Genomic DNA, 12154 nt, shown 5'->3' with positions numbered 1-12154 from the left:
AAATCTAAATCACTTTGTCTCAATGGACAGCTTGTTAAATGGTTGGTTTTAAGGCTATAACTCTTTGTGAGGTTCAACATATAAGAAGCTGTATAAATGTATATTGTATTGCACTGTTTTGCTTTCAGAAACACTGAAGAAACTAGTTGACCAGTAACAAGGGTATTGATTGAAGTCATAAATACATTTTATTTCACCCAGACACTAATACAGTACAGTATGTACAAAAAGTATGTGAAAAAAGGCATTGCATAATTGTGTGTTAAATACTGTGATGTTTCAAGTTATTGTACATACATACATACATACATACATACATACATACATACATACATACATACATACATACATACATAAATAAATAAATAAATAAATAAATGCATTAAGTACACGGAAGACAGTCAAGGACAAGATATATGCAATGCAAGGTGCCCTATCACCATGACGCTTTAATAAACCTTCATTCCTTACTTTCCTCGTCATGATGCTATTTTTATAGCGTTCATGGTTCCAGGAAAAAAATAAACCTGGAAGCCTAATGTTAATTTATATTCTTGAATAAGCACAAATGAGTAATTCACTCCCTTTTCAAATTGTCAGCATGGATTAAAAACCTAACCTTGCACGGAAACCCGGTACCCCATCTTTATTAATTAAAATCCACGCACTGTATAATTAACAATAGATACATACCAGCTTTTACACAGCATACTTCAGTTAAATGTAAGAAAATGGCATAAGGTATGGTATAATGGTATAATGTATACCTTTGGCATCAGTACATCAAGCAGAAACCTGCTCAACAGAAGCATGTCTCACCAGCTGTTCCGTGGTGCTGGTGTGAGGTAGTACAGTAAATGAAAGGGAATAGGGCACATTTTTCACAAATACATACCAAATTCAAAAACATTTTTTAATTTCTGCTTTGCATCCCGAGTTGGAATATGTAATATAACCTGCTATAAAGTGTATACAAGCACCCCTATTTCAGTCACAGTGACATAATAGCAACCACATTTTAAAGGAGGTGAAACATCCTACAGCAAGAATTGTGTATGAAGAATATCAATCAATCAATCAAATTATTATTATGAAGTGCCTTTCATGGCAAAGCCATCTCAAAGCGCGTCACAATCAAATAAAGTAAAAAGGCCTACGAAACAAACTGGACTGTTATAGTAAAATGGTAAAATAATGTAGTAAACTGAACTTTAGTGGAAAATGTAACTATCATAATATAAGCATGAATATTACAGTAGCAGCACTTAAGTAGAAGTGTGTTGGGGGGGGGGGGGGGGGATCACAAAATAAATATCAGAAATGCAGTGTTTTTTCAAGCTTTTCCAGTTTCCTTTTTATATCCTCAGCATGACAATGCTCTCTCCTGGTTCTTATCAGCTGCCCTAGTGTTGTGTACCACTGCTGTACCCAACCAATGCTCAAGTTATAACCAGAAGGGTTGCAGAGTTTGGCTATAACACTGACAAGCTTCTCATCGTTGCTCACTTCACACCTCTGCAGGATCCACTCACCCCATCCCTGCCACATGCTGTCATCATTAAAGCTGATGGTGAAGAAATCCACAGGGGATTCCCTTTTCAGCTTTTCTGCTTCTTCTTCATTTACATTGTTCCAAATAGCACTGTGAAAATACCGATATCATATATTAAAACAATATGAGAAAAACATGTTTTTGCCACGAATTAAAAAAAAAAACTAATCACACAAAACAGTGTGGCATCCTTGAATTTGACATAAAGCTGTTTACAAAACCTAAAATAATACTGTACATTATTAAAGAGGCTAAAACATGGCTTTACAAATATATTTCTTCCCTCTTATTAACATAAAACAACCTAAGACTTAAACATTTTCTGTAGATGATTTACTTGTCCAGATTTTATTTGAACTTTAACTGCAGATTCACTCCTTGTTGAGCTGGTGTTGGGACTTTTGGTTTTGTTTTTAAGAATTAAATACTATTTTAATTAATATTATTAAGCTTCCCATTTAATCCAGAAATGACAGCCACCAGAATAAAAATCTTCTATTTTGGTTTAAAACTGTACTTACAAAATATGTACATACTCACATAACTTTCAAAGAGGTGTTTTTTGAATAAAGTTCAACAAATTTAGAAAGGCCTTTATAGCCGACGCTATTTCCTTCAATCCTGTTCAAGATAGAAACAAATATATATTAAAAAGTCTTCTTCTGTTAAAATAGTTCAAAATTGACATCTGTGAAACTAACCCAATTGTCGCATAAACTATTTTACAAGCAAGGAAGGAATTAAGGGCTCTATTCATAAAAGTACTTTTTGAACACCGTAATAAAATGAATTTTGTTTAAAACTAACGAGTCGTCCACATTGCTATTCATAAAATGATCTGAGAATACGGGCGACTGTCGCAAAGCACTTTATGAATGGATATACAGTCGTTCAAAAACGAAAATCCTCCTCTTTTTGATGACATCATCAGCATTATTAATGCTCCCTAGTTGCCGTCGATAGCTGTTGCAAAAAGAAAAACGGAATCCACCAAGAGTACTACCGAAACCCGAGTCTGCAGCTGCCAGTCACTGGCAGTTTGCAAAACCTGATTCCAATGCCCCTATCACATCTGTCAAAAATTCAGGACATAATTTAGGAAAAAAGTATTTTTTAAATAAATACTTTGTATTTTCGTTTTTTTTGGCTACGCTGGTAAACACATTTCCACACTATTCCATATTATTATTATTATTATTATTATTATTATTATTATTATTATTATCATTATTATTATTATTAATAATAATAATAATAATAATAATAATAATAATAATAATAATAATAATAATAATAAAAACCGCTTAAAGCAGGGAATCAATCAGGGGTGAGTTTATGTTTATGGATCATTGAACGTTTCACGTCGTATTGCACACTGTACACAAAATTGATCGTTTTGTGGTGCGCGAAAAAAAAAACAAATTGAGCCTAGCACTGAGGCTCGATCAGTGATTTTTGCAAACCAAGCAAGCCCAAATTTCACACCGACTGCATACTGTATATTGTAACACTGCATGAAAATAAAAAGGATCACACAGGCAGTATTCGTCCAAACTGTTTATTATGAACACAAGTACAAGAAATAAAAAGAAAAGGACCGCTGTCAGCCGCGGATCACGGCAAAGAAATAATAATAATAAAATAAATGTCTATTCTCAGTCTCTCACTTGCTGTCCGCTTCACAGCGCTGTTTCAAAATGATTATGCCAGATAATATGTTCCTGTGTGAATATATATTTATATTAGACATTTTCCTTCATATAAAGCTACAGATTATTTTATTTTTTTTCAAAATAGGCAGTGTTAATCACAGGTATGTCAAACTGTATAACACAGCAAGTGCCTTAATAAAATATGTCTTTAAAAAAATAGTCTGCCGAGGCTGTCGTTAGTTTAGACTTGACTGTAGAAAGTGTTCAACAACTCCTATTTTTTTTGCTAGCATTTTGCTGTGGTTCACTCTTATGAATAGCAGGTTCACGCTCAGGACCGATTAAAACGTTATGCTAATGAGGTAATCGTTAACCTTTCTCTCAATTTGTTAAAAAACTAATTGACGAAAATCGTTGGGGCTTAATGACACATCTGAATTATCTCTTATGAATAACAACTGCCGTTAAATAGGCGGCTATGGACGAAATCCGATCATGAACTCCTGTTTTCTCATTTCAACAGGCGTTAACCCTTTATGAATAGACCCCTAATAGTCTGCACCCAAATAAAAGGACTAACAAGATGTAAAAGTGGAAATACAAATGCACATATTGTAGATTGATTTAATTTACTGTAGTTCAAATTACATGTATAATACATTCCTAAGAACATTAAAAAGTCTCTTTATTATATAGGGTTTTAAATAGCAGTAAAATACACACTCCAACCAACAGGAAACACGTATCTACAGTTACAATTCAATTTATAGTTCTAGTTTGGGGTTCAATAAAATATAGAAAAAACACTCTTTCAGAAAACACACTTTTATAGATCCAGGCTACGACTTGGTCTATCACTTCCAGATTTGTTTATTCTATGGAATTGTGAGCTGGTTAAAATCCTTAATTGGTGTACTTCCATTTCCAGAAAACAATATCCCTGGTAATATGGGAGATTACACTGTTTGATACAAGGCATAGTATTTACAAGACTATAGTCACAGTAATATATCTTTATCAGGTTGATATTGGAGTTACCACCATGCATGATTTATGCAGTTTTGTTTTTTTTTAAAGTTATCACCTTCTGTCACCAAGCCACTTCTCAGTCAGTACAACTGATGTAAATATTACTCAAAATAGTATTTTTTGAAGTTTTAACTTACCATATCTGCTTAAGTGTTCGGTTCTTCCTTAGGGGCTCAAGTAATTCAGTGAGTTCTTCATCCCCAATATTCGTCCAACCAAGACTATGGTAATAAACAATAAACGGGATGTAAGGCTAATTCCTTCAGTTCTCCAATATATATATGTATATTACATCAAATTAAATATTTTATATTTTTTTTATTAAAACTATATAAACCTGCTGTATTGACTTCTTTTCACCATAAAATACCAGCCTGTATGATATAAAGTTAAATGGTAGCTGTATTTAGATAATTAAAATATCCTATCTGTGCTGCCATTATCTTACTAGAAAGTTTCAGTTATTTATAAGCTTGATCTTCAGTTTAGAATGTCCCTATGGATTTGACAAGTATCACTAAGCAGCGAGAACCGAGTTCTTTTGACGGGCTGGTCTGACAGTTCTTTCCCAGGGTCGGGAAGTCGGCCAGTCAGGATGAAGGCGAGACTCCGTTGCAAGAATGCATTGACCCGGAAGGTAAACGACGTGGCAGCCACAGATTGGAGACGTGGTTGCACTCGTTTACCAAGGGGTCATGTGTGACAACATAAAAAGGGACGGAGAATTGTAATCGGTTCCTTCGCTTGGGTAAATGTGTGTCGATATTGGAAGGACCTATGTTAAGAGTATTGTGAGTGTTTGTCTTTGTGTGTCTAACCTGTTGCTTGTTGTATTGTAGAGCACCACTGTTAAATTCACCACTTGCACTACTGCACTCACTAAAGGACTGGTGACCGTGTATGTTTTGTCTGTGTGTGTTTATTTACTGTGTATTTGTTCATTCAGTCGGGACTTCCACGTGCATTATTTATACAGAGCAATGCCCAGCATTTGGTACTGCCTGTGTTTCATTATTGTTTTTCTGTTGGTCAGTTTCGACCTTTGGGTTATAAATAAAAGAAACCATAATATCACCAGTACTGTGTTTGTCATTGTTTGGAGCCCTGCTTTACCTCTACACCTGCGCACTATAAACCATTTTACCACAGACATTTAGATCTTACCCCAGATATTGCATCTTGCTGTCTGTAGATTGAAGTACCTCACCAAGCACTTGCATTGCTTCCACATCCAAATCATTCTCTCCAAGCCTAATATTTAAAACAGATTTTAATTCCATTAGTCCAAAAGCTATTTTTACAGCTATAGGGTGTTTTTTGTATCCCTGTAAATGAACATTGAAAACCTCAGACATGTCATACCCCAATCAGGAAGCTCCTGTAACGGGCACTACCTCACATAAGATAACTGTAACACATTCAAATACAAACTGAAGAAAAGAAAAGGGCAAATACACCTGTAACTTAAATATCTGAATGTTTTTAAAAAAGTAACCAAGGTCTTTCTCCGTTTTTTAAGTGCAACAAAACCCTCATTGGAGTGCATTGCCTTGGTACTTGACCTTGTCTGTAGGTAGGTAACCTCGGTTTTTACCTTGCTGACACAGTTAACTACCAGTTCAGTAGATCAGGACAAACACAGAAATACTTAATATTATATTGATGATTATGCAACGTACATAAATTAATAATTGCTTCAAACGCTTGGTTTGAGGGCCTATCACCGGCCTGCTGGACGAGGCAGTAGACCCCCCACAACAGACAGAACCAAGGAGTAGCTGCAAGGCTGGAGTTGGGGGAGGTTGAGGGATGCAAATTAATCCTATTAAATAGAAAGGTAAGCTACCGGTCTATTTTTATTTTTCTACTTAGCCAAAATTGGACGACATACTGTGTGTAGGAGGCAGGGTTGCCAACTGGCTCCAAAATTTACGGACACTTTAAGCCAGGCCAAGTGTTTTAACTCGCCACTAAACCACAAATGAATTGATGTTAAATCAACAAGTAAAGTGGGTGTGAATTGCGTAAGCAGCTTCAATAAATGTGTTCAGTTGTATTAAAATAAATGTGTTGCAATATGTATTAAAATCATATTGCCTGAAATGTTATGTGGTAAACAATATGTATCAAAATTGTGCAGTTCCGTCGTTATAGAGAATTATGCACTGACCCGCACTCTTTCCCGTTTAACCTTGGGGTTAAGTTTCTATTAATGTAATACTTATTTCTGCTTCGCATAGTCCCGCCCCTATCAGACAAATACAGCAAATCAGCAAGCTGTATAGGTCTGACTGATGGAAACGATCCTCACAGGAAGTAATTCCCACCCCCAGACAGGTGTGTGCTTTTAGTAATAGTTAACAAAACAATTACATTCCTTTAGTGACAACTCATGCAATTTACACTCACATTACATGTTCAATAAAATCAAGGAATTTGCAGTTAGAGAGGCGAGTTAAAAAACCTGACATGACTTAGTGTCCGTAAATTCTGGAACCAGTTGGCAACCCTGGTAGGAGGCAGTTCTTCCTCATGGACCTAAGTTTATAAACTCCATACAGTGATGCACTCTAATCAGGTTTCTCCTGAGTAATGTATCCACAAATTCAGACGCTCAATCATATATTGAAACTAAGTCAAGTAGACAAATATTCAACTATAGCATTCAGCGGTGTAAAAATTATGCAGATGTGGCAAAAGCTATACCTGGGGCACTCGAGGCAAAGAGGAAAAGGCATGGATATTATCAATAAAGTCCATATGAATACATGGGAATAATAATGTTAATCACTGTTAAGTTAAAAATAAACTGAATTATGTTTATTCTTACCTAAACCTCTTCATACTGTATATATAATATGTGATAGTTAAAGAATGAAAGCAAACTTGTGATGATATGTTGCTGAGTTTGCTATTGCTTCTACTCTGCCTTTCACAACTGCTTTAATGCTTTAAAATCTTTTCCATATGCCTTATTAGCACTAGCAATATTATAACAGCTTTGTGTTGTATTCTTACCAAAGTTTCACACATCTGTGCAAGTAGGGCTGTAAATCTCTCAGTGCCTCTGTGCTAATGTTTGTGGCAGTTAAGTCCAGTTCATAGATGGTACCACTCACCAGGTTTAAAAAATACTTCACCACACTCAAGTCCATGGGTGAAAGGGGGTTGTCACTGATGTTGACAAACAGTTTCTCTGGCCGCACATTTTCTGCCAGCGAGCTGTTCTGCTGCTCAAACAGACAATGAAGGTGATTTAAAACATAAGCTCCACTCTCACAATGCTTTTTTATTTCCCCCAATAACCATGGTATGTAAGATTCTGATGTATTAGTTCCTCTCAGAAGAATGTGCTTGGAAAGCAGCTTTTGATTTCTTTCAGAAAGCAGCCCTGAGAGAAACCTATGGAAAAGATCCAGGTATCCCACGCTGGCCCTGTGTTTGAGGTAAACCTCAGAATCCCTTATATCATGTGAGGGGCTTTCTTCCAACATATAATAAAGAGCCGCAAAGAACTCCTGGACAGTAAAGTGTGTGAATGAGTAAACATCCACTGTAGAGCATGGTTCCTGGATGGTAGTTTTATCAAGGAAGGCACTGACAACATTACTGGTTACAACTTTATCCAGATCCACATTGTCTCCATAAAAGAGAGTCTCATGCTGCAGTAGTTTGGTGTAGGCCAGTCTCCCTAAGCTAACCACACTCTCTGTCAGTTCATGAATGCTTCCTGAGTCGCCGGTGGCAGATTCACTGCTACTGCGAGTGTGGGACTTTAGTAAAGCTGTTAGATATTGGGTGTAAATGTCAGTCATAGTCTTTGGTTGGACAGTGCTCACTCCTTCACTTTCCTTCAGCATGCTACACACAACATAACAGAACACAGGTATGTAGCACAAGGTGAACAGGAGATGATTGATCTTGACAAGGTCAAACATTTTACCACCCAAGTCTTCATCCTGAAAGTATTTCAGAAAGAAGTCCCTTATTTCTTCTGCAGAGAAGCCAGTGACGATGACAAACCGATCAATGCACTCCACAGGGATCTGACTAATAACAGTAGGCCTGCTGGTAAGAAGGACTGATGCTTCAGGAAGAAGTTCACCTTGTAAAAGACTGCTACAGATCTGGACAATATCGGCCTCTTGGTCAGGGTCACTGACAAACCATTCAACATCACACCTGGTGCAGAATTTAAACTCATCAAAGCCATCTAGAATGATCAAAAGCTTATCATCATTTTCAAAAATCTCATCCAATACCTTCGACAGATGCCCATTTTTGCGAAGGATCAAATTTCTCAAGTTTGTTGGCTTGTTTACCAAGTTAAGGTCTTTGAAAGTAAAATGAATCACAAAGTCGAAGGTACTATAACCACTGTTACTCCCGAAGTCACACAGTATTTTTTGGACTAGAGCCGTTTTTCCTATACCTGCAACCCCAGTTACCAGGATTTTCTTTGGGGGTGGCCGGTGTTTTAGATCTATAAACAGTTGTTCTGGTTTGATTTGTGTTCGCTCCACAACTTTGTCTTGTAATTGGATCCGGTGCTGCCCAAATGCTAGCAGTTCATGCTGTTTGATCTCCATGTTGTAATGTCCCTTGACAAGCAATAGATTTACAAAGTGTTCAGAAAAGGAAACTTTCTCGCCATGCCGTGTATTATAATACATCATACACTCATTTCTGCGTTTAAGTGCTTGTTTGTGTTTTTGGATTGACTTGTGGTAGTCTGAAAAATAAAGCATCATTTTTATTTACATTTTATTTATTCAAAGTTAAAATGAACTTGCTTGACTACATTCCAGTCTGGTGCATTGTCACACAGAAAGCATGATACATTTCTTCTTGTGATATATTTCTTATTTCCACTTCTTGTTTAGTTGCAAAACTAGTTTCGGAAGATGACAATGTGTCTGACATAATGTTATGTGTCATAACAGCACAGCGCTCTGAGATTTGTTGTGCCACCATAACATGCATAGCTAGCAATTGAGTGAAGAGGAAGTTAAACAGAGAACTTCTTTATGCCAAGCTCTTCCATTTTCAAATAAAAATATGTACTGTAATTAATTTAAAGCTGCTTACCACCAGTATGTTTTGTCTCCCTTTTTTCAGGCATTGGTTTTGGATTGTTCTGTTTGAACTGAGAGTATAAAAACATAAACATGTTGGCAGCATCTTCCCCTTTGCAGTAAACGATGTCAAGGGCTTTCCTGACTTTCATTCGAGGCCCAGACTCACACTTCACAACTTCACAATCATCCCTGGTGAACTCCTTTCTCTGGACCATCTCCTCTAAAATGAGCTCAATGTGATCTTCAAGCTCATCGACTAGCGTGACTCGGTTGTCCTTCAACAGCTTTACTGATGCCATTCTAAAAATAAAATGCATATATATTTTTTTCACAGCAATTTAGTTTGACATGTTATTATATTATGCTATTATTATGCATTGACATACTTTGCTTTACAATACTTGTCTATGAGAACTGATATACAGCACAGTACAGAGTATAGGATATGGTGCTACCAGCTTGTATTCAACACCCTATATTTTTATTAGGCTTTTAATCCTGTCTGACTCATTTGACTAAAAGTAATATAATTAAAGTTATCCAAATCATCTTTCCGTTTTTCATTTTGTAGAATTAAGAGGATTGTTCATCTTTCTGTAATGCTTTCACTGTATTCTAAGATGTCACAGTTTAAGCGAAAATGACTCAGAATACACTTAACATATTTTTAAAGATTATTGCTTACATTTATTGAGAAGATACATTTTAAACTGCCTTCCAGATTAAAGTTCGTTAGGTTGTTTCTATGACTCTTCACGCATATGATTTCTCATTGTTTCTTTTTTTCTGCAAGTTTGAAACTAGTCCTCTGTACTCACAGACCAGGTGCAGAACAGGCTTTGCCTCGGGCCATTTTATCATATCTGATGTCTAAATCAGAGTATAGTATTGTAACTTTTTAAAGTGCTAACACAAATAGTCACTTTTAGAGGAAGTGAAATCACATGTTTTTCTCCTCAGTGTGTACTGTACCTGCAGAGACTTTCACTTCTCTTTTTTCATGCAGAGAAAAAAGTCCCATGACAGCTGTTTGAAATTAAAGGGAAAAGGTTTAAGCCATGAATCAACATAGAAAAAGAGAGAACCACACACTCAGTTGCATTCCAGAATGTATATCTTTAATTCATAAAAACTTATCACCAACATTTCAATACAAAATTGCCTTCTTCAGGGTGTTTGAAATTAAACATAATATTATTTATGGAAGTATTTATGGAATTTCAACACAATTCAGAACAGGTTGCAATTGAAGTTATAATTGAAATTGCAATTGAATTATTATTATTAATATTTTATTTATTTAATTACAAAATGTCTGCTCTAAAGAAAGAAAGAAAGAAAGAAAGAAAGAAAGCAAGCTTTAGTATTTAAATAATAATTTAAAAATATATATATATATACAGTGGTTTGCAGTAGTATTCACCCCCCTGCAAAGTTTTCACATTTTGTTGGCACCTGAGCGTACTCCACAACGCTTTCAAATTAGACTTCACATGTAGAATCTACACAAACTACTCCACATTGATAAAGTTAAAAAAATGCATATAGAATATAAATAAGTAAGATTTACAGAGAAAAACTCCACCTGAAGACGTTACACACTATTGTTATGCTTATGTGTTTATAATATGGGTCTGCATCGGCATCACAAAACTTACCTGTAAAAGCTGACAATTTGTTTTTAATTGAAAGCACTTTGGAGATTACACACACAGCACAACCTAATTGTGTGATTTAAAAGTTTAACCGGTTTTCAATTGAAATGTGTCGGTTCAGTGAGACCTTAAAGGAAAATTATTCAGAACCGCTGCATTCGTCCCATCCCTGAGACAGAGAGAGAGAGAGAGAGAGAGAGAGAGAGAGAGAGAGAGAGAGAGAGAGAGAGAGAATTCTTTCTATCTTTTGGCAAACAACTTTTTTTCCTGAAGGAAGTATACACTATAGGCTGTGCCAGTATGTAGGCTCATCTGAGACCAAGACGACCACTCGGTACAAAGGGTGTATTCTTCAATTATGGGGCTTTTTCTTTTTATGCATTTGGTTCAATTCCTTTACTTAACCAGGTAAAAACATGTGAGAACATGTTCCATTTTAAAGTGACTGCAAAGTAGATTACTATTTTTATTTTGTGCTGCTAAAACTAAAGGATCTGCATCCCTGCTACCAAGATCTAAGCTGTGAGAGAAACACTGATTCTTCACAAATCCAACACAGAATGGTACTACACTGTTGTACCATTGTATGTCTTGGATTAGTTACATCTCTTCATAGTGACTAAACATTCACAGATTTTTATAGCATGAAATAAAATTATATTTAAAAAGGTAACATACCAGTAGTTTTGCATTGTCAAGTCTTCGCATTTAAAGTGTGCTGTCTTTCTTCAGACATCAATCTACAGACACCATTACAACAACATGTATAGTACAGTAACAGTAAGGTAGTTCCACATCTGCTATACAAAGGAAGTGAGATAACTGTGGTTGCTTGCTATTGAAACTGCTCAAGAATAGTGTGACAGAGGAATGTAGCATTTAATACATCAGGGAGGGAGTGCCTGACTGCTGTTATTGATTGTAGAGGGAGGTTCAGCTAAGAGTTCCTCCCTTCTCACCCACCAAAAGCCCAAACTCTGGAGAAAATGTGGCAATTATAGAGACTGCATATAGATATTATGCAATCCTGTTCTGTGACTTGGCTGTGATATTTGAAAAGAAAACAGATTTGCAGATTAAGTTTTTTGAGGGTGAATCTTTGGATGGGATTTAATAACAGACATTTCAAGAGTGGTATCTCAAACACTTTTATTAACAAAGCAGGTATAGCAGTCAGATTTATTTCAT

General features: G+C 36.0%; 1 protein-coding gene across 3 annotated transcripts; it reads right to left on the bottom strand.

Annotated features, from left to right (window-relative positions):
• Nucleotides 1–165: 165 nt before the first annotated feature.
• Nucleotides 166–11805, bottom strand: LOC117421250 (NACHT, LRR and PYD domains-containing protein 3-like). Of its 3 annotated transcripts, XM_034035398.3 has the most exons (8): nt 11645–11805; nt 10284–10337; nt 9322–9611; nt 7252–8965; nt 5398–5484; nt 4371–4454; nt 2093–2173; nt 166–1642 (listed from the first exon to the last, which is right to left on the bottom strand). In XM_034035398.3, exons 3-8 carry the CDS (start codon nt 9608–9610, stop codon nt 1315–1317), a joined length of 2583 nt encoding a protein of 860 aa, XP_033891289.3. In that variant the 5' UTR covers nt 9611; nt 10284–10337; nt 11645–11805; the 3' UTR covers nt 166–1314. The 3 variants fall into 3 exon arrangements, with proteins under 3 accessions (XP_033891289.3, XP_058885708.1, XP_033891290.3); XM_059029725.1 differs by lacking the exon at nt 2093–2173; XM_034035399.3 differs by lacking the exons at nt 10284–10337; nt 11645–11805 and adding an exon at nt 9997–10208.
• Between the last annotated feature and the right edge of the window lie 349 nt (nt 11806–12154).

This window comes from Acipenser ruthenus, chromosome 1 (genome assembly GCF_902713425.1).
Source record: "Acipenser ruthenus chromosome 1, fAciRut3.2 maternal haplotype, whole genome shotgun sequence".
In the NCBI taxonomy this organism is placed as follows: domain Eukaryota; kingdom Metazoa; phylum Chordata; class Actinopteri; order Acipenseriformes; family Acipenseridae; genus Acipenser; species Acipenser ruthenus.
This window is presented reverse-complemented; position numbering and strand designations above follow the sequence as displayed.